This window comes from Melanostigma gelatinosum (genome assembly GCF_949748355.1).
Source record: "Melanostigma gelatinosum genome assembly, chromosome: 10".
NCBI classification, from domain to species: Eukaryota; Metazoa; Chordata; class Actinopteri; order Perciformes; family Zoarcidae; genus Melanostigma; species Melanostigma gelatinosum.
Genome location: NC_136643.1, coordinates 12,120,690 through 12,144,451, shown reverse-complemented (window position 1 = coordinate 12,144,451; position 23,762 = coordinate 12,120,690). Strand labels below are relative to the sequence as shown.

Below are 23,762 nucleotides of genomic sequence, written 5' to 3'. Positions count from 1 at the left end.
TCTTTTACTGTCTGTGTCTGTTTTGGCGTCTGGCAGCTGTTGGCAGTACTCCTCATGCAAAGTTCCACTATTTCATTTAATGCTGAAATTTGAGCCAAGGACTTGCTATGGAGAGTATAGTACAAGCCATAACCCAGGCAGAAAGTCCATCGTTTTTAAGCCTCAAAGAGTAATGGAGGTTTAGGTCTCCATAGACTCATTTGTGATTTCCACTGCATAAAAATGAACGTGTAGATATAATTGAATTCATAAATATACTCTTAATTCTGTTTTGATTTAAGAAGGGCTTTACTCATTGAATTAAAACACACTGAATACAGTAAAAACAGAACCACAGGGTAATAAAAACAGGCTAAATTCACAGCTCACAATTTATCATGCAACACTGTACTGGTGTGGTTATTTATTGTTTTTACAAGTGCACTGGCCAACTGTCAGTCATAAGTCACACTTCTGGCCCGGCTGCGCTCATTTGAGTTATATGATGATGATTAGCATGCCTGTTAGAAACTGGCTAATTGCTAGCATGCCCGGGTCTTGGCATAGCAGAGCCAAGAGAAATATAAGCAAATGCATCCATTCTTTGTACTTGTGCTGCTTGTCAGTTCAATAGTTATGCTTTTTTATATGCCTCACAGAGACTTGCTTCATACACACACATATATATATATTATATATTAATATGAGTCAGCAGTAGTTACAGCCAATAATGTTTGAATTTGTTTGGAATTTCAACAATTACATGGCATAAACCTTTTTCATAGTAATAACTACTACACCACGCAAGTACCTTCATCACAATTTTGAACACAGATTACATCAGTTTTTTTTATTATTATAATTGGCGTGTTCCCCTTGACCTTTGCTCTTTCAGTGACCTCAGCAAGCTGGGAAAAGCAGAAACCAAATATGCCAGAAAAAAAATCTTTTACCACTTTTCAAAACAACAAATTACTCTCTCTGCTGTGTCTGACCTCAGAACACGTCAAGTTGGCTTTGGTTTATTACAACCCACCCTTTGATGCCTCTCCTCATCCAATATCTGTACCCAGGCTCTACTGATTAGGACTGTATTCTGTGAAAGTCAGTTCTGGCACAAAATGTGCAATTTCTTGAAAAGTGATGTCAACGTGTGTGAGTGATTGAGAGAGAGAGAGAGAGAGAGAGAGAGAGAGAGAGAGAGGGGGGGGGGGAGAGAGGCAGAAAGAAAGCCAAAAAAGCATTACATCATACCACTTTCTTGTCAAATAAACACAAGCTCAAATTGACCTGAAGTTTTAACAATGGCTGTTCACAGATTTTGATTTAAAATAACAATATTGTATTTCAAAAGTCAATTCTGAGCACAGACCTTGAACACCCCATATAAAAGCTTTAATGTATGCAGTTTATAATGATTTTATGTGGCAGATCCTTAATGTCTTTACTCTCTATAAAAGTAATGTTCTCATCCGGTTAGAAAGCCCATATTAAAAAATGTGTTATTAGACACTTCTATTTTTGTGCTCACTTAATAAAATCCCCATTATTACCTTCCAGTAAAACATACACCTCAGCAGAACATGGACTCCTTGAGTGGAAGTGTGAGGTGATGGAGGACAGAAGTGTTGTAAAATAGAAGCACTTTGTGTAAATCTGTGTAGTCGTCCTACAAGCTTTTCATTCTGCTTTCACAAAACAAGACTGGAATGAAAAGAATGTAAAGAAGTTGCTTGTGCTACAATCTTGTCATTTTTGAGCAGTATTTCCATCTTTATTTATTACTTTTTTTTAATGTATTTTCAATTCCTGGTTGCTGTTGCTGTCTGTTGCTGTCTGTCTGTTGCTGTCTGTAACCCTCTCTCTGACCGAAAGCTTGAAGTGTGAAGAAACTTTTGGGCCTTCTGGCACTTTACTGTGTCCTAAATGAAATTCTCAAACTCACCGTTTAATGAAACACTCGTGTCCTCTCCTGCCTCCACAGTGAGACGTCAGAACATGAAAGTCCGCATCAACGCCACAGGCGACACCATCGTGATGAAGTTTTTGCGTCCCAACGCTGACACCAAGCTCGAGGGTTACATCATAGGCTTCGGCAGCAGCATGTTCTCCAAACAGATCATTCAGCTGCCTGAGAACGGACAGCCGTATGAGACGGAGTTAGGTAAGAAAGGCTGGTGATATGTGTGTGTTTCCACCTTGAGATGAGGAACAGACTGCTATGATGTAAATGTGAATCGCATTTTGACCTTTTAATTCATGGAGAGAGCTGAGAGAATAACCTCGATGTATCTTCTGTTTTTAGATGCTGAGCCCAAGTACATTATCGCCGTTCAGCCCATCCCAACCAATGAGGTGAAAAAGCAGTGCAAAGGTAATTCTACCGCAATAATATCACAGGAATTGATTATTATCAAGGTGACATGGTAAAAGTGAGCATTGAGGGTGGACGTGAAGGAGTAAAATGTGCATTTTTTTCTCAGGTAAAGTGGAACTGCAGAAGCCTCTTCACCTTGTCATTGGCTCAGTAACGCCCACCTCAGTGATACTGTCTTGGGGGACCCTGCTGAAAACTCCCTATGAAGGCAACATCATGAATGACTGTCTTGATGATGGGTGAGCTTACACACTAACACACATTTTCAAGAACTTCATTTTCATGCCACAGAGCAGGGAAACAAAACAGGACGTTACCATGGATTCAATTAGCTTGCTAGCTGTATGATACAACTTCGGTCCCTGTATTTGTTTGCATTTGGGGGATTTGCCTCCACTAAAAGAATGCAAAATTAGCTATTGACATTTCCTGTTTGCAATGTATCCATGTATGGACAGACATCTGTACATCAATACTGAAGAAAATGCAGTGATTCTCAGGCAAGTTCTGGAGTACGGAATATGTTTTCTATGATTTCTAAACAGATTTAAGGATGTTTTTTTTTTGCGACATGCATCGGATGACATTAGATTATGATATCCTCAGGAAGTGTAACTGGATGTAAAATATGTATGTCATGTCTGTTCAGAAGAGTTATGACTCAGAGGAAGAGGAGTAGGAATTTGGACGTAGTTGTTTTTGCTTCAATCTGGGCGCTGAGGGTTTTTAAGAACCTTAATTGTCTTCTCAAGACAGAGTTAGCAGATTATAATTGGTTCCAGGGTTGCCAGGTCTGTGTAGCAAAACCACCCCGATGGTTAATCAAAACCAGCCCGATAGCAGAACTCAAGCCATATACACATATTTTAAAGTCCAACAGCATTGCTGCATTGTAATATCTACACAGTAACCGTAAATGTTTGCCAGCATGACATTCAATTTTCCCTGAACAGTTATTTCAACTCTGTATGTGGATGTGGGCTTATGACGTGGTCCACGTGTGTGCATGCTGATCTGTATTCAGTTTGGTAGGATTTGGGTATGTATTCATAATTATATTTGCATGCAAAATAAGTCTGTCCAACCAATGGACAGGAAATGCAACCTGTGTCAACACTTCGAAAGTAGCCCAATAGGACCTGGCAACACTGAACCTTTCTGTGTCTTTTAATATGCTTTTTAATGATCCGAATACTTCTTTCACCACTGCTGAGCATGAATTGAAACACTCTACTGCCACGGAGCAAAGATAGAGAGGCCCGATGGTACAGATGCAAAGGTCTACTGAAAAAAAGAGAATTACACGAATGCATGGAGATTCCATCTTCAGCCTTTCATGTCATGTATTGTAGTTTAGGTAAGCATAGAAAAAGATAATTCACTTTCCTCTTTCCACACACACACACACACACACACACACACACACACACACACACACACACACACACACACACACACACATATTCGTTGCACAGACTCTGGTTTAACTGCATGAACAGTAAATTATTCCCTGAAGTCTCTCAAGTAACTGACCAGTGGATCCAAGACAGGAGTCCACCCACACATCATGTGAACACAGTTTTCCTCCTGTCAAATGTATTAAAAAAGCTGTTTTGGAAGCGTTTGATAGAACAGATCTTACTCTGCTTTTTGGAACAAATGTCTTCTTGGTTTTATGTCTAATATTAGTTTCATATGTGTCTTCTGAATAAAAGGATAGGCCCTTCTGTAGAGTAGCAATTTTCTGTCACAGCATCAAAACATTGAATCCTGACTGTGCAGTTCATGCAGGAAAGTACAGTGTTCAACTGCAAGCCTACACGAAGATCAACCCCCTGCAGTTGTTAGAACATCGTCAGCATTGAATAAGACAAGACAATAAGACTTCATGGTATCTGAATGTACCAAGCAGTTCGACCTTGACATTTGTACTTCTAGATTTTCTTTCATCAGGTTGTCTGGGTTATATATGATTTCCTGATTTAACTTTTTGTTCTGTTTTTACTCCGTCTTCCGCTCAGACACTACACGGTGCGTTATCGTGAGAGGAGCAGGAAGTGGAACTACCAAACCTGCCCAACTAGCGATACGGTCATTGACAACCTGAGGCCCAACACAGCCTATGAGTTTGGTGTTCAGCCCAACTCCAAGGATGGCACAGGAGTGTGGAGCAGGCCGGTCATTCACAACGTCAGCTCAGGGGGCATAGAGGGTATGTTTGACGTCAGCTTTTCACAGGATATTGTCCCTCTCACTCCAGCAGTGCTGCAGCTGTTGCAAATAGACAACAAACAAGATCCATGCAGTGTTAGTAATGCCAGTCATAATGACATATATAGCTCCATAGGTATGTATAAATCTGTGCAATCACTCATTTAGAGGTCATTTGCTCATTTGGCGGTGTTTTCTACATAATGGCAGCAGGAGATACTATATTGTGGTTAACATTCAAGCCACTTCTGAGGAACTCTCTCATGATTCTTGATTCTTCCAAGATGAAAGGCATCTTGAGGAAAGCGTTTGGTTGTGAAATGTGGTTTTGTTCATTTTATTTGAGTTCCACTGCGCTGATACCTTTACTGATTTTTTTATCTTGTGTCATATTTCTAGAGAAAGTCATCAGGAAAATCTTTAAGCGTCCCGTCAACCCTGTGGTATGTACTGGACACACTTAATTTCTTATGCAAGTTCAACCAAAGCAGGAGAACTAATATGAATCTGTTTGCGGTATATTTTCTCATATTGTATAAATATGTGAAATGAAGTCAGTGTGAGAGTAAGCTCATGAGACTTCACAGGTCTTCTCCTCAAAATAAATATCTTTGGGAACAGGGTGTTTATCTGGAACAGGCAAAATGCTTAAGAGTCCATGTTGTGCACTTCTGTGAGCTTGTGCTATTCTCAGGCTTGTTTGCCTCATTCGTTTTCCATCCAACTGCTGAATGGAAACATCATCAGTGCAGCCAGGACCAGCCATGCCAAGAGAGCAGTCTGTAACTAGCAAACGTATGCAGAGGAATAAAGCAGAGAGATAAAGGAGACGAGAAGACAAGACAGAAGAGGAAGGGTAACAATGTGGAAATGAGTTGAGACGAGTAAGATGCCACTGATTTACTGACAGTGGAGGGCTAATGCACCATGCTCCTGGCTCCGCACTCGTAAAACATCACAGCTGTGGAGAAAAGGGACTTTACCAATTCGACATGGAGTAGAAAGCCTTAGACTTAATAGAACACAGAGATAGAGATGGCATTGAGTTCAATGCTAACCCTTTGACTTGTTGTGATCATTACAAAGACTAATGACTAGGGGTATAACGGTTCACAAAATTCACGGTTGGGTTCGGTACGATACAGTGGAGCCACGGTTCGGTACGTTTCGGTACAGTAGAAAACTATAAATGGCAGAGAAACATACTTGATTTTAAAATATATTGATTCATTAAAACTAACATCATGAAGTTATTACCGGTATTTGACTTTGAACGATGATGGAACTATACCTGAGTGACCCATCTTCTGGGGTGTCTTCTTAGCAACACATAAGCATAAAAAACTAAAACTGCTCCTTAATGTTATGTAGTATTGTTACTTACATCTTCTCCATCATCATTTTAGTATGAACAATGATGGAACTAAACCTGAGTGAACGTGGCTCTTCATCAATAAAGGTTTGAACGTGGCTCTTCATCAATAAAGTTTAAAAAAGAAAAAGAAAACAAAAAGTTTTTTTTTTTATTCAAACGTATTGTTCAGTTCGTCATGCGTACCGAACCGTGAGCCTCGTACCGAACGGTTCAATACGAATACGCGTATTGTTACACCCCTACTAATGACCAATTCTTCCCCTTGTCTTTCTGTCTTTCACCCTTCAGAAACCTTTAACGCCAGGTCCACACTCCTTCCCTTTTTCTCCACGCCATGGTAAGCCAATAGAGACATGCTGCTTTTGGTCAAACCCACTAATCCTGTTTTCATAGAGCAGCAGAATGTTTATAAAATACTATGATTCTCACTGATCCCTGCTTTAACACTCAGCACTGGAAGAATCTTAACTAGAACTTTTGATTGATGTTTTTTTCAGACAGGACCTCATCATATTAAGTCTAAATTTTTTAATTCACAATTTTCATTTTGCTGGTTTGTTGCAGATGCCACGCCAACTGTGTGTCCATGATGATGGGTTTAGCAAAAAATGCCAATAAACTCGACCCATTCTACCACAAATTATGTTCATTTTTAGTTTTCATTAATGAGTCAAACTGCATTGCCTCCCTTTAAATGTGGCTCTAATCAATATTGTTTATTTAACAAATAAACAAATTACTATGTGTAGTGTGAAAGAAGATTTTTGGTGATCATTATCAACTGTGGTTTGAGCATCTATCATCTGAGAATTTCAACATTTAGGCACACAACTTAAACTGTTTTGATTTTCTCTCACTGTTCATGTCAGTGTCATTTTCAACCACAGCAGGAAGCTGTTTTCAGCAGCAACAACAAAAAGCTCAGAAACCCGCTGTACATTGCTTGTACAGCACCAAACAGCAGACTCATAAAGTTAACGACTAGCTTGTGAACATTTAGCAGCTAAGGAGTCAGACACTTCCCTCAGTAGTTGGAGAAGGCCAACAAACAGAGCTTAAATGAGAATGAATAGTATTGGCATAGGCGCATGAACATAATTCCTCGACACAACTCTTTTTTTCCCCCCAGGATTATATGAGGACATCTTATGTGTGACACCTTGACTTAAATCTCTTCTCCCATGTCAGTTCTCCTTAACAGGACCAAGGGCAGGCTACCTCTTTTGCGGAACATAGCCCGAAAGACAACTCTTGGTAATTACTTTTCTGACCTAAAGCTCAGAGTTCAGAGGTCAGAAAAACACTCTTGACCTCATGTCTGACCATTCTACATGTCTTCTCCCTCACTATCCTGCTCATTGTTTATTGCACATACATCATTTTTGTTTTTGTATATTCTGCAGGACATACATTATTAACTTTTCTCCCAGGTCTACTAATGAACACTATATTTCTCAGCTCCCACCACAACTACACAGGACTCTCTGTCGACCCCTGGACCCACACTGCCTGTGGCCACCAAACAGCCAATCGGTAAACAGTGAATCATGGTTCATTTTTAAAACAGCTGTATGGCTCTCATTCAGGCTGTGTGCAGTCATAGTTTTGGCAGACTGTAATTGAATAAATGCTTTTCAGTGCCCTTTGTAATTAGCTGCATGATTAAGAATAGCATGTTCTGATTGAGTACAGTGGCTAGAACCTCCTTCTGCAAACCGACTGTGTGAGCCTCGGCTGCATGATATTTTAGCAAAGCAACATAGCTTGCAGGGATTCTTAATGATTTCTAGGTTCTGTTGTTAATGCAAAGTTGTTTTTAAAGTTACTGATTTGCAAAATATAATCTACAGAACTTTATCCAAGAGCTGTGTAAGGTGCCAGCTCATTCGTCAGGAAAAAATTGTACATTACTGCAAACCATGGATACGTTGAATGTTGGCGTTTTTGCAGTCTTCAAAGGAAGTGACGAAGTACGAGCGACGCGTAGAGCAAGTGACAGAGCGAAAGTTACATTGTAAGATAACGAATATAATAAGCAAGACATTTTGGCAATCAGGCGTGCGTGAAGGGTGGTGGATGGGTCAAACAAACACAGGACCTTCACCCAGATCGCTGTTCCTGTCGACTTTAAACCAAATATAAACATTGACTTTACATTTGTTACGCTATGTTGCTACCCTTTTTACGTAACATTACAAAATAAAGTTTGGTAAGCGTTTATTTATTTATTCACGCTTTAGGTTGTTACTGTTGTCACGTTGTTATGTTATTATTTTAATATAAACTATGATCTTTCTATAACCTTAACCAAGTAGTTGTAACAAATTGTTTTACAATAAAATTGTTAAACATGAAACCTTAATTATGAAATGTTTTTTTTGGTTCATAAATGTCGACATTCAACACATGCCGTGGTTTGCAGAAGCGTTCAATGTCAACATTTTTGTCTTGCGACTGGGTTGTTGGTCAAACAGTCAAACAAGTCATTTAAAATCAGTCCTTTCTAAAACATACAGACTGTAATTCTTGTCTGTTACTCTCTTCTTTGGCATTTGTAAATCCATAATTATCAACTCAACCTCGCATCAGCTTATTATATTATATAAATGAATATGTTGTGCAGTATTTACAGTCTGATTGTTCATCACCATTTTTGCTGGTTACAAACGTGAGGCTTTTGCTGTCAATGCAGCGCAGGGGATGTGAAGTCTGCATGATTGAACTGCATGCACCAGACATTCCTCTCTCCAGCAGGAATAGCCTACTTTTCATCTTCTACTTCTCTTATATTACCCTGTCCTTCTGTGTTCCCTTCTCCGGCATTTATCTTTAATTGTATTTGCAGGTAAATGTATTTTTAGTAAATTTAAGGTTTTGTCATACAAATGCTATTTGAGCCTGGATGCATCCAACAACCAATTAGACCTGTTCAATTCAAAGGCTCCTTGAAATGTAGCCTGGATTTAAAGGATGCAACTGTCGCATTATTTGCAACCCTCATTATCTCACAAATTATTTTTGCACCAGTCAGTGCTACAATGTAGCCTTCATAGGTTGATTTGGAGGATCCAGTTCCTGTTGAGACACAGATACAGTTTACATTTCTTTTTGATATACAGGAGGCAATTCAAGGAAATAATAATTTGGTTAATGTTCTCTGTGTTTGGTTGGTTGGCTAATTCCACTGAATTGACCAATAACCCCCATAAATGCAGGTATTTTAAAGCTTTTATATATATATGTATTATAAAGTTGAGATGCAGCACTACATGTTGCAAATGTCATGTTATCTATTGGTTTCTTTGCCTTCCTGCTGATTTTTTCCCCCCTCTCTCTATTTTCTGACTTCCCTTGACATCTGATAAGATTGAACATTTCATTTAGAATGGCTCATCAAAATCCCACAGCAAGCATTGAGTCAGCAACTAATATACCCTCATGTGCCATAGGCTCTTGGAGGCATAGCCAATGGATTTGGATAGCTACCGCTCACAGCCGGCCTAGCCCTGGTAGCTTAGTCTGTCTGTAGTAACACGGCTGTTACATTTCAAATACCTCCATATGGTCTGTCTGCCTTTGAAATTGGACCCACTCATATCAGACATGAGCCAGGTAGAAGTTATTATGTAACCTTTGCTTTAGCTCTGTGAATTCTTCGGCCAGTAGCTGTACATCTGCTAATCTAAACTTCAGCTGATCCCTGACTGCCTTTATGTCCGTATTTCATCATTTTCTCAACAATAAAATAACATATTTTAATTTCATTTAGTGAAAGAATATTATATTTTAAAATTGTATTTTCCAGAACAGTATGGAGGCTTCATGGCTATATTTTCTCTCTCATACAACCCAGGAGGAGGAGACCTCGCTACATCTGTGTTGCCTCCTTTAATGGAGGTCACGTTAGCTCCCAAGTCCCGTCTTCCACTACAAATTACAGCCACCATTGCATCTGTGACAGTTCCTCAGCAAAATGTAAAGGAACATGGAGAGCATCCACTGAGTCAACGACGACAAAAGCCCCCGTCCCAAACTCATGCACAACCACGGCCACCACCACAACCTAATTCCCAAACTCAAAAACCTCAACTGAAGCCATGGGTGAATGCTCCCCCTCAACCACAACCTCAACCAAAACCCCTTCTCCAGACCCATCCACAACCCCAACCAACATCCCAGCCCATACTTCAGACCCAACCTCAACCAAAACCTCTTCTCCAGACCCATCCACAAGCCCAACCAACATCCAAGCCTATCCGTCAGACCCAACCTCAACCAAAACCCCTTCTCCAGACCCATCCACAACCCCAACCAACATCCCAGCCCATACGTCAGACCCAACCTCAACCAAAACCCCTTCTCCAGACCCATCCACAACCCCAACCAACATCCAAGCCCATACGTCAGACCCAACCTCAACCAAAACCCCTTCTCCAGACCCATCCACAACCCCAACCAACATCCAAGCCTATACGTCAGACCCAACCTCAACCAAAACCCCTTCTCCAGACCCATCCACAACCCCAACCAACATCCCAGCCCATACGTCAGACCCAACCTCAACCAAAACCCCTTCTCCAGACCCATCCACAACCCCAACCAACATCCCAGCCCATACGTCAGACCCAACCTCAACCAAAACCCCTTCTCCAGACCCATCCACAACCCCAACCAACATCCCAGCCCATACGTCAGACCCAACCTCAACCAAAACCCCTTCTCCAGACCCATCCACAACCCCAACCAACATCCAAGCCTATACGTCAGACCCAACCTCAACCAAAACCCCTTCTCCAGACCCATCCACAACCCCAACCAACATCCCAGCCCATACGTCAGACCCAACCTCAACCAAAACCCCTTCTCCAGACCCATCCACAACCCCAACCAACATCCAAGCCTATACGTCAGACCCAACCTCAACCAAAACCCCTTCTCCAGACCCATCCACAACCCCAACCAACATCCCAGCCCATACATCAGACCCAACCTCAACCAAAACCTATTCTCCAGACCCATCCACAACCCCAACCAACATCCAAGCCTATACGTCAGACCCAACCTCAACCAAAACCCCTTCTCCAGACCCATCCACAACCCCAACCAACATCCCAGCCCATACGTCAGAACCAACCTCAACCAAAACCCCTTCTCCAGACCCATCCACAACCCCAACCAACATCCAAGCCCATACGGCAGACCCAACCTCAACCAAAACCCCTTCTCCAGACCCATCCACAACCCCAACCAACATCCAAGCCTATACGTCGGACCCAACCGCAACCAAAACCCCTTCTCCAGACCCATCCACAACCCCAACCAACATCCCAGCCCATACGTCAGACCCAACCTCAACCAAAACCCCTTCTCCAGACCCATCCACAACCCCAACCAACATCCAAGCCCATACGTCAGACCCAACCTCAACCAAAACCCCTTCTCCAGACCCATCCACAACCCCAACCAACATCCCAGCCCATACGTCAGACCCAACCTCAACCAAAACCCCATCTCCAGACCCATCCGCAACCCCAACCAACATCCCAGCCCATACGTCAGACCCAACCTCAACCAAAACCCCTTCTCCAGACCCATCCGCAACCCCAACCAATATCCAAGCCTATACGTCAGACCCAACCTCAACCAAAACCCCTTCTCCAGACCCATCCACAACCCCAACCAACATCCCAGCCCATACGTCAGACCCAACCTCAACCAAAACCCCTTCTCCAGACCCATCCACAACCCCAACCAACATCCCAGCCCATACTTCAGACCCAACCTCAACCAAAACCTCTTCTCCAGACCCATCCACAAGCCCAACCAACATCCAAGCCTATCCGTCAGACCCAACCTCAACCAAAACCCCTTCTCCAGACCCATCCACAACCCCAACCAACATCCCAGCCCATACGTCAGACCCAACCTCAACCAAAACCCCTTCTCCAGACCCATCCACAACCCCAACCAACATCCAAGCCCATACGTCAGACCCAACCTCAACCAAAACCCCTTCTCCAGACCCATCCACAACCCCAACCAACATCCAAGCCTATACGTCAGACCCAACCTCAACCAAAACCCCTTCTCCAGACCCATCCACAACCCCAACCAACATCCCAGCCCATACGTCAGACCCAACCTCAACCAAAACCCCTTCTCCAGACCCATCCACAACCCCAACCAACATCCAAGCCCATACGTCAGACCCAACCTCAACCAAAACCCCTTCTCCAGACCCATCCACAACCCCAACCAACATCCCAGGCCATACGTCAGACCCAACCTCAACCAAAACCCCTTCTCCAGACCCATCCACAACCCCAACCAACATCCCAGGCCATACGTCAGACCCAACCTCAACCAAAACCCCTTCTCCAGACCCATCCACAACCCCAACCAACATCCCAGCCCATACGTCAGACCCAACCTCAACCAAAACCCCTTCTCCAGACCCATCCACAACCCCAACCAACATCCCATCCCATACATCAGACCCAACCTCAACCAAAACCTCTTCTCCAGACCCATCCACAACCCCAACCAACATCCAAGCCTATACGTCAGACCCAACCTCAACCAAAACTCCTTCTCCAGACCCATACACAACCCCAACCAACATCCCAGCCCATACGTCAGACCCAACCTCAACCAAAACCCCTTCTCCAGACCCATCCACAACCCCAACCAACATCCAAGCCCATACGTCAGACCCAACCTCAACCAAAACCCCTTCTCCAGACCCATCCACAACCCCAACCAACATCCCAGGCCATACGTCAGACCCAACCTCAACCAAAACCCCTTCTCCAGACCCATCCACAACCCCAACCAACATCCCAGGCAATACGTCAGACCCAACCTCAACCAAAACCCCTTCTCCAGACCCATCCACAACCCCAACCAACATCCCAGCCCATACGTCAGACCCAACCTCAACCAAAACCCCTTCTCCAGACCCATCCACAACCCCAACCAACATCCAAGCCCATACGTCAGACCCAACCTCAACCAAAACCCCTTCTCCAGACCCATCCACAACCCCAACCAACATCCCAGCCCATACGTCAGACCCAACCTCAACCAAAACCCCTTCTCCAGACCCATCCACAACCCCAACCAACATCCCAGCCCATACATCAGACCCAACCTCAACCAAAACCTCTTCTCCAGACACATCCACAACCCCAACCAACATCCCAGCCCATACGTCAGACCCAACCTCAACCAAAACCCCTTCTCCAGACCCATCCACAACCCCAACCAACATCCAAGCCCATACGTCAGACCCAACCTCAACCAAAACCCCTTCTCCAGACCCATCCACAACCCCAACCAACATCCCAGGCCATACGTCAGACCCAACCTCAACCAAAACCCCTTCTCCAGACCCATCCACAACCCCAACCAACATCCCAGCCCATACGTCAGAACCAACCTCAACCAAAACCCCTTCTCCAGACCCATCCACAACCCCAACCAACATCCCAGCCCATACGTCAGACCCAACCTCAACCAAAACCCCTTCTCCAGACCCATCCACAACCCCAACCAACATCCAAGCCCATACGTCAGACCCAACCTCAACCAAAACCCCTTCTCCAGATCCATCCACAACCCCAACCAACATCCCAGCCCATACGTCAGACCCAACCTCAACCAAAACCCCTTCTCCAGACCCATCCACAACCCCAACCAACATCCCAGCCCATACGTCAGACCCAACCTCAACCAAAACCCCTTCTCCAGACCCATCCACAACCCCAACCAACATCCCAGCCCATACGTCAGACCCAACCTCAACCAAAACCCCTTCTCCAGACCCATCCACAACCCCAACCAACATCCCAGCCCATACGTCAGACCCAACCTCAACCAAAACCCCTTCTACAGACCCATCCACAACCCCAACCAACATCCAAGCCCATACGTCAGACCCAACCTCAACAAAAACCCCTTCTACAGACCCATCCACAACCCCAACCAACATCCAAGCCCATACGTCAGACCCAACCTCAACCAAAACCCCTTCTCCAGACCCATCCACAACCCCAACCAACATCCAAGCCCATACGTCAGACCCAACTGCAACCACAACCCCAACCAACATCTCAGCCCATACTCCAGACCCAGCTTCAACCAAAAACCCACCCAACATACCAGCCTATATCCCAGATGCAACCACAACCCTACCCGGTGTCACAGCCTATACCCCAGACCCAACCACAATCGCAACTTCCATCCCAGTCTAACATCCAAACCCAACCTCTATCACAACTCCATTCAACACCTCAGCCAAAACTCCACACCCAACCTCAGTCACAATCTTGGCCAAAGCCACATCTCCAATCACAATCACAACCTCAAACCCCAACCCATCTCCAGGCCGAACCACGAACTCGACCAACACTCCAGCCCAAATACCAGGCCCAACCTCGAACACAACCACATCCAAAGAACCAGCCTAAAGTTCCAACACGTCCCCAGCCCACACCTGTGGCAAGTTCACAAATACATCAACCAACACTCCTTCACATACCTCAGGCCCAAAATGCCTTACCAAATATTAAAATCCAGGCCCAACCTCAACCACAATTTAGAACTACAACTCAGCCACAAACCCGAACACAAACACAACCAAACACCAATGCACAACTTCCATTAAAAACCAACCCAGAGCCTCAACTAACCACCAAGCAGCAGTATAAGGACCAACCAACAACTAAACCAAAGATCAGTTTTTCTCAACCCAAGCGCAAAACACAGCCTCAACCAAAGAGCCAACTCAAGCGCAAAGCACAGCCTCAACCAAAGAGCCAACCTAAGTCCAAAACACAGTCTCAAACAAAAAAGCAGCCAAAGCCTCAAGGAAAGCCCCGAACAAGGAACCAACAAGAACCCCGCCCAAAGATTCAGCCATGGCCCCAAACACAACCTCCAACAAAGAACAAGGCCCAACCCGTATCTCACACTCAACCCATTCCCCAACCACAACCTTCACCAAATGCCCAGACTCAATCCCCGCTTGAACCTCTACCCAGGCCACAACCTCAACCTGGGCTGCAATCTCAGACCAGGACCTACTCTGATCCCACCGAGATCACCCCAAGGCAGGCAGTCTCTACGGGTAAAGACCCTTCTTTTTGCCATCAGCAATCCACACTATCAAGTATTCAGATTTTTTTCTAAATTTAATTTGAAAAGGGGCATATTGACTTGAATTGAATTTCTGTTGTTTATGTGTTTATTTTTTAAGAAAAGTTATCAAAACCATATAGATATTGTTAATGTCTGAATCTGGTTAAGTCATCTTGATGAGTTGCTAAAACGTATCTTTGACATAGATTTTGTTTTTAGAAACTCCAAACCATGATTAAATGTTCTCAATTGGTAAGACAAAGTTAGAGTCCATATACTTACCATCTAAATTCTTCCTCTAGTCTAGAGTTGTCTGACTACATGAAAGAGTTTACTCTTCGTGGCTATCATGATCACAACAAATACCCCAGCTGCTTTTATTTAAATACATAACATAACCTCCTTTTCCATTATCTCCATTATGCCCCCTTTAAAAGTAAAGAATACATTTGTGTTATGTTAGATAAATAGTGAGTTTTCTTTCATACAGCTCCTAGTCCACCAGAAGAGGGCAAACCTCTGCCAAGACCCGCCCTGGCTACAGAGAAGGCTGGTAGTTACAATCAGGGTAATCACCATGACAAGCTTGTCCCATTACCATCTCTGCTTTCGTCAAGTCACATGGAACCCAGTGGTTTCAGTTGTACTTCAAACCATTGGATGATGTCACTGCTTCCCCATCTCCATCTCCATCCTACCACCCTACACAAACCACGCCATCATTGCCCCTGCCTCCATGTGTGCCTCCATTTTCAGCCTAGTATACTCACCTCACCCCTGCCCCATTCACAACCAGAATAGTCTGGCTAGCTTTCGATCACATTTATGCCTCTCCTTCATTTCAGTCATTGTCCACTGTTCAACATTGTTCTCACTGATGTGCTCTATCATTTATTCCATCTAGGTAAAGCGCTTAAGTTGTCAGAAGTGGATCATCTCTAACCTCCCAAATTGCTTTTCTGCTCATCTAGGTACTGGCGTCCTCAAGCAATCCGTTGCTGAAGTTCCTCGTTCTCCCATTAGCTCATCAGTACCTCTAGCAGGAAGAAACTCCACGCTGTCCCGCACCCGGGTTCCTCCTCATTCCACTCGTAATAGTGGCAGATCATTTTCTCCATCCAAGCCATTAACCTCCTCACACAGCTCCAGCACACCTGAGGGTAATGGAGCACTTCATTTCCTTTCATTCCCTCTTCCCAAGTAGCTACCTCAGGTTATCCTCTCCTGCTAGCACTCTTCCATGCTCTCGTCTGCAACTGTGCATCTACAAAAAAAGCAAAAAAAACCTGATGGTTCTTGATTTGGTATATTATCTGTGTTTGAATGCACACAATAGCCATTTGGATGCTTGTACTTTTCTCCCGATCTCCTCCTTTACCTCCTCTCACAGTCCATATGTTCTCCACGCTCTGCCACATGTGCTCGATGAGTATTTCACAGATTTACCATGAGCTGCAGGGACGTCTCCCAGATCAAGATCGTTAACATGATTTACGGTTCCTCTTGCTGGCCGTGTGGGAAGTCTGGCCACAGCACTGGCCAGAACACATTGCATTTTACACCAACCATGCCAAGCCAAGCACTGTGTAAACAGTATGGCTACCACAGCCAGCCTCTCTTTTCTTTCTGTCACTGTATCTCTTCTTCTCTCAAACACTTGAAATGTCAAAGGACAGAATTAAAGGTTTTACAGTCATGGCAATCCCATTCAAATTAAAGACACTAAAAAGTCTCCAGCTTTATTGTGACTGACATCAGACAGTAAAAAAAAAAAGAGATGGTACGAAATAAAGACAACAAGCATTCATTCTTTTTGACATTCTTCTCATTTGGAATTTGTTCGTCACAGTAACACAGATCAATATATAACAGACCTTTTTCTCCCTCCAACAGCCGATGGGGCGCGTCATAGGGGCAATGCTCTACCTAAACCTGTGGTGCGGTCGAGAGAGAAACCTGGTAAAGACAAACAAAGATAACCACCTTTCAGCGTTCCTCATTCACTAACCTAAGAGGCACTGTTATGTCTCGTCCCACACAGTCACACTGATCTGTGCTTTTGAGACAATCCTCTCATGCTTTGTGATCGTCGACTTGTCTGTCAGTGTGACGTTTTGTGTCTGGCCATGATCTGTGTTGTCCAATCGTCCCAACAGCTTACACTTGACTGAGACTGAAGCCATAATTCTTGTTTTGGCGTATACCTGTCCTCTCCACATTGTTTAGTCTACCACACATATGGACCTGTAATCAGGCACTGGTTTGAACTAGTTTGAGAATAGCTTTAGCCTGCTTGTTGTGAAAGGTGAATGTGGTTTGTCCTTTTTTTGGTCCCTCACATTGTTTCCATTCTGCCAGGCAGGCTCAGTTAATTAGAGTGATTGAATCCATCTCAACTGGTAATGCAAACCAAGTCTGGACCACATGTATCAATGGTGACACTCGTTTGGAGTTATGAAGAGAGGTTGTGCTTCAGTCCCATGTCACAGCTGGTGTGTGTTATTTATGGAAACTGACAGTTTCAGAGGTCTTCAAGGAGTCACATGGCTCTGGAAGCAACTCTACAGAGTCATTTTGCCTGCCACCCTGCACACACATCCAAGCACAAAGCTCCTAATTACTGTTTCTACCTTTCTAAAAAGACGTAATGCACACACATAGTTCACCTTCCCGCCCCCATGAAGTAAATGACGTGCAACAAAATATTATCATTATCACTTGTTATACTACACAGAACACTGCAACTTTGTATTGCAGCTGGTACAGAGTTTGCCTTTGCGGGAATTAGAGTGTGTCCTTGACACTGACAGTTTTATAGAGCTCAGTTTCACATTGGCATTTCAACTTGAAATAGTTTCAAAGGTCTGCTTATAGTGGACTGCAGGTGTGTAATGGACACTGTCCATCCATAAATCCCATCCATGAAATCGGAGTATGTGTTGCAAAAGCAACAAATCCCAGTGATGTGAGACACTGGTATGTATTTCAGTGGGAATATTTTTTCTGGACTGAACTTTAGTCTCTGTGTTTTGATTGCATCTATTTTCACGGTCTCGCCACGAAGATGAAGTTATCTGACAGAAGGCAGCACTCACACCACTGCTGCTGTTTTACATCACAGAACTGAGTCTGAGGCCTTTGGCAGGGCAGAGACTCGGTCTGCTGTTTAAGGGGTTTATTGTGTGACAGCAAACCAAACACACCCGCTGCAGAAACTGTAGAACGCCGACCAAATTGTATTGTGTGCATTGTAAATGGACTGCATTTATTTACAGCTTTACAACACACGCCAAAATTTATATTACATTTATACACTGATGGCAGAGTAAGGTGCCAAATTCCACATCAGGAGCAGGCTATATATATTTATATAGATTGACTTTTTGGGGCATTGAGACGTTACGGTGATATGGCATGCATTGTAACCACTGGGGTACCAAGGCGCACATCTCTTCACATTACATCACATTGGCCCTGTTCTCATTTCCTGCCCAATTAAACAGGACACCACTCTTTTGAACTGACTGTCCTTCACTACACGTAACCCTGTTTTCTGTCTATCTTGAGACTGGCATTTAAATAGCTTCCTCACCATATTGGGGGACTTTCTGTATGAGCATATGTTTGCCATTTGCTGTCAGTTATACCGTGTGGTAGTCAGAGGCCCGCCTTGAATGTATTCTCAGTGCTAATCAGTGAGACTTGCTGGCAGATGTTGTTTTAGTTTGCCTTGATAGCCTCAACTCTTTTCTCTTGGGAGTAGATGACAGAGATCACTGATTTATGCCAGGAGGTCAGCTCCAAGGGAGGAAACAAATCCAAGAGAAATGTTTTGGCCTCAACAATTGGACAATCACAGAATCTTATTGACAGAGTCATCATGAATGAATCTCTTAGATAAGGAAATGAGAACTGGTCAAGGGAGTGGATGCTCTGGAAATGAATCCTAACTGGTAAAAGCAAGGAAATTGCATGTGCCAAACCTCCCCCTGAGTTTAACCACCACTTCTGAGGGTGCTTTCACACCTAGCCTTTTTGGCTAGCACCTTAAGATATCACAACAAAGATTTGGGACATTAGGCTGGTTTAACAATATTAAAGAATTTCAGAACCTTAAGGTTAAGATATCTGAGATTGACAGTTTGTAGCTAATGTGTTATTACAAAGCCTTAGCTCTTCCGTGTGATTACTTATCCAGTTGAGGCCAATTCAATCATTGTGCTCATTAAAGCACTTTGGAGCTCAGTTTAACTGATCTGCAAGTCTTCATCTGAGAGCTTGGCTATATTTGAATGTTTTCCCCACGGTGCAGGAACTTAACGGAACATTTAGTGGTCAAACAGCATCAGATCCAAAATGATTTTTCGCAGAAGGCAGTCTAAATCACACAAAAAAATGTTGGATCTGCAATCTTACTTTCCTGTTTAGGATTCAATAAGGATTTCTACATTCCAATGTTCTCCTTGTGGGGATTTTTGGGCGAATGGTTAAAGCACTGCTTTATAGTTTCAAGGGTTTTCAACACTGACATTGTTTTCATTCGTCAAAGACCATGGCGGTGCTCTGTGGCAGCACTTCACAAAGTATTTCACATGCAACCCCTTCGTCGTTCATGTTCTTTTTTTGTTGCTTGTATATTATGTCTGTGTTTGTACACTCATTTTTCTGAACACAGTATGACTGCAGTCTTCCGCCCTCATCAATGTCTCCCTCTATTGAGTCTATCAACTTCACATTCTTTCATCATTATTGCACTGTTAAAATAACAAACACTTGTTTTCAGTTGTTTTTTTAATCTCTTCTTTAGTGCCATCCACCTGTTCTTTATCAATGTAATTCTTAATCTGAAATGGACTCTTCTTTCCCACAAGTCTCTCGAGTCCTGCGTCCCTCTATTCCTGTCAACAATGGACCCAACCTGGTGGGGAAACCTAGTGACCATGGTGAGGGCAACAGTGTTGGCTGCACTGACCACTGCTGCACCTTGTCCCGTATACTGTAACTATGAGCTACTTCTTCTTCTTTAGCCAGTGGTTCTCAAACTGTTGCTTCATCCCCTCATTTTGGTGCAGAAAATGGTTTATGCCTCCCACCCCTTCTTGAAACAAATTACATTTTGATCAACCGTCTGCCATGTTGGAGTTAACAAAACAAGCCAAAGTATAGTTACAGGAATAATTCAACACCTTGGGAAAAATGTTAATTCGATTTCCTTCTGAGAGTGACACCATGTCCGCTCTGTAAATATGAAGCCACAGTCAGCCAGGTATACGCTTCACTTAATTTAGCACTAAGACTGGAAGCAAGAGGAAGCAGCTAGCTTGGCTCTGTCCAAAGGTAACAAAAGTAGAGACTCCTGGAAGTCACCGCACCCAGCCAATAAAAAGTCCTTCACGACCCCAGTAGATTGTTTTTACACTACTTATTGCATGGATTAAACAAAATATAACGTGTTAGGTGTTGGCAGCCATATTTTGTTACCTTTGGACAAAGCCTGGCTGGCTGTTTCCCGCCGTGTCCAGTTTTTATGCAAAACGAAGCTAACAGGCTTGAACTGACTGCCTGTATACTTATTGAGCAGGCATGAGAGTGGCTCTGATCTCATTTTACTCTCAGCAACAAAGCAGATAAGCATATTGCTGAACCGTTCCTTTAAAAATGACCCAATCTGCCAAAGTCTAAAGACACAAAAGACACCAGCCTTGCTTGCTATATTATATATATATATATATATATATATTTTATATTATTGCTCAAGGAGCGCACTTATTTTCCTTTCCAAAAGTCTGTCCATGTTGAATTTTTGTTTTCTATACTCAATCGTTATACTAGTATTAATGTTGTGAAAGCATTCTTGTTTGTTTATTCGTCCCGCATGAATCCGATTTATTCAACTTTAGTTCCACTCCATATTTTCCCACAAGGTCAAATAAGTCTCAGCCGTAATGTCTCTACGCACGTTGTTGCAGTTTGAGAACCACTTGAGCTCTTAAGCTATTGCAACAAAAAAATCCTAAATCAGCTTGCAAGGAAATTTACTGTGTTCACTGTTGAACAAAACTGCATTAATGTTAACAATACAGCTCATGTGAGAAATCTTGTTGCCAAGGCTTTTTTCTGGACATTCTCTGTCCTCTTGTGTATACAAAGCCTGCGTGTGTGTGTGTGTGTGTGTGTGTGTGTGTGTGTGTGTGTGTGTGTGTGTGTGTGTGTGTGTGTGTGTGTGTGTGTGTGTGTGTGTGTGTGTGTGTGTGTGTGTTCTGTGTGTGCATGGTTCTGAGCATCTGGGCATCCCTGGTCTCAGCAGATGTATTCTGGGTGACCTTTTTTCCTCCTATAAGGAGCACAAGAGATATTACTCACCAAGCCGTCTCTGATCTTTCTAGCAGCCAGGAAAACGCCACTGAATTGCTCAGTGAGGATGGCCAGAGCAGATGGATCACAACTGTGTATGACTATGAGTCAGATGATGAGGGCGAACAACTGATCTATTCTCCTCCTCCCGCTGCTCTGTCCTCAGACAAACCCATCGACCTGAAACAGGGAGACAAGGAATCCATCTTGAAGCCATTCCCCCTGGTCACAGCCAAGCCCAAGCAAGAGCGCCGACAGCAGCACACAACCACCTCTGCCCCGACAGTAAACAGTATGAGTAGCACAAATGAACCTTCTTAAGACGAAAGTTAGGACTTTCTCGAGAAATTTGAATTGAGTATACCTCCATGAACAAGAGAAAATATGTGGTGGAAAAAGCTTTTTGACTCGATGTCGAGTCGATGTATGCGCGTGATAATAATCAAGAGGTATTGGCGATGCAGCTTGCAGGTGCAGCCTATAGTAAGGTAACGAAAGAAACCAGAACATTTTATCACATTGGATGTTCAGTGGATTTTCAGAGGCAGAGCCAGAGTGCAGGCCAGACCAGGTGCTGAGCTGGCTCGTTATCGACCCAGCGCCAGAGCTGTCAAAATGAGAGACAGAGAGAGCTGCCAGGGACTGCTGGCACACCGATCTAACCCCAACTTCTCTCTCCTGTTTTCTTTTCAGCCAGCCATTTCGACATAAATAATGAAAACTCCTCCATTTTCCGGCCCTTGCCTGCGTCAGAGGTAGACATCATGGGCAAGAAGCGCTTTGTTGGTATGACTTCATCACGGCCGTTTTACATCTCCACTGCAGTTTTAAAAGCTTTGGCATTGAAATCATCAGCTCTCTCAATCGTTTAAGTGAAAAGGGCAGCATGAATGAAGAATGGCTGTTTTCATTGTACCTGTCTGCAGCTCCCCACGTGATATACAAGACCGATAAAAAGCCTAATGAGCCGTGCTCCATCACCTCCTCCCTCACTTACTTCCCTGACGAGGAGGGGGGTGATCAGAACGTGACTGGTCCTCCCCGCATCCCTCCCTCCAACCTCACCGTGGTTACTGTTGAGGGATGCCCGTCTTTCGTCATTCTTGACTGGCAGAAATCTGACAATGAAACCAAAGGTACTGTAAATACAATAAGATATACACAGAATACTGCAAGGCTGACATGTTTAAGGCAAAGGGACAGAACTGGGGTTTGAAGCCTTATTCAGCGATGTGCTCGGCTTCCCAAACCTCTTGGGTCGGCGAGCCTCCTGGTTCGAATTGCGTCGAACCTCTTTATACTTGCCAACAAGTCCAGTTTTGTTTTGCACGACAGCTCCACCTCCACATAGTTATGCTGTGTCTCCATTCTTCACAGCAAGTTGTAAAGATGTAAATGGACCCACTCTCTTATTAGCCATACCTGATATACTTGAAATGTGGAGTTTGTGCTCCTAAAAGCACACTGATATTCCTGCTCCTGTCGTCAGAGTATGAAGTCGTATCCACCATTAAAGGACCAAATGGAGAGGAGGTGTCCGTACTGACCACCAACCAGACACACACAGCCGTGGAGAATCTCAAGCCAGAGAGCAGGTATGTGGCTCAAACATGTTAGACAGATCATGTAATGTAAAAATGGGACTCGCTACCTTGACATTTTTTTCCTTTGCTGGTTGGGTACTCTCATTGGGTATAGTTTTGGAGCAACTACCAGCTTTACATTAACATGTTGTCCGCGTAAACATTTTGCTTATTAAAGGTTCCCCATGTGTTTTTTTAAACTGCTAGTAGCGCTATGGAACAGCTTTCCTTTGAGAGGCTCCCCTGTTCTTTTATCCCATGCAGGAGTACGTTCATGCTTGCACGTGCATGCAGGTGACGTGATACATGTTGCTGCCAATGGTATCATATTATTCCACTGATCAATAGGCGGCGGTGACATACCAAGAAAGATACCAACGCACCAACAAAGGCAGTGAAGCGTTCATCTAGCCAGTATTTTGAAGAATAATCGACTTGGCAAGTGTTTTATGAGGAAGGAAATGCATTCATCATGAGCTAAAGAATACACACAGTGTGTCTTGATTGTACACATTGCTCTCGTTAGTTTATAAGAAAACTCCATGGACACCTTGAAAGTACTGTATGCTTGAACTGCTGGCTGATTACATTCCGAATCTTCGTTGTAGATCTCATCAAGAGGAATATTAAATGGGACGGAAAGGCTATTAGTGGCCTACTTTTAAATGTGCAGTGAATTACAAAATGGCCTATGTGACACAAAAGCTGAGTTCAAATCTGGGAGGAGAGGTTTGCAGAGTTTTCA

The 23,762-nt window shown here is 43.7% G+C and overlaps 1 protein-coding gene across 4 annotated transcripts in view; it reads left to right on the top strand.

The window, feature by feature from the left end:
- Positions 1–23,762, top strand: part of abi3bpa (ABI family, member 3 (NESH) binding protein a) — a 32,295-nt gene that overhangs the window by 5,256 nt on the left and 3,277 nt on the right. The window contains exons 2-17 of one of the 4 annotated variants that reach the window (XM_079276480.1): positions 1,964–2,143; positions 2,285–2,353; positions 2,463–2,595; positions 4,378–4,568; positions 4,967–5,010; positions 6,231–6,279; positions 7,131–7,196; positions 7,401–7,475; positions 15,571–15,648; positions 16,052–16,240; positions 16,974–17,039; positions 19,952–20,023; positions 21,601–21,726; positions 22,128–22,220; positions 22,361–22,570; positions 22,924–23,029. In XM_079276480.1, coding sequence (XP_079132606.1) covers positions 1,964–2,143; positions 2,285–2,353; positions 2,463–2,595; positions 4,378–4,568; positions 4,967–5,010; positions 6,231–6,279; positions 7,131–7,196; positions 7,401–7,475; positions 15,571–15,648; positions 16,052–16,240; positions 16,974–17,039; positions 19,952–20,023; positions 21,601–21,726; positions 22,128–22,220; positions 22,361–22,570; positions 22,924–23,029 — 1,747 coding nt within the window. Of the gene's footprint in view, positions 1–1,963; positions 2,144–2,284; positions 2,354–2,462; positions 2,596–4,377; positions 4,569–4,966; positions 5,011–6,230; positions 6,280–7,130; positions 7,197–7,400; positions 7,476–13,992; positions 15,070–15,570; positions 15,649–16,051; positions 16,241–16,973; positions 17,040–19,951; positions 20,024–21,600; positions 21,727–22,127; positions 22,221–22,360; positions 22,571–22,923; positions 23,030–23,762 lie in introns of those variants that run through there. The other 3 variants (XM_079276481.1, XM_079276482.1, XM_079276479.1) reach the window with 3 other exon arrangements.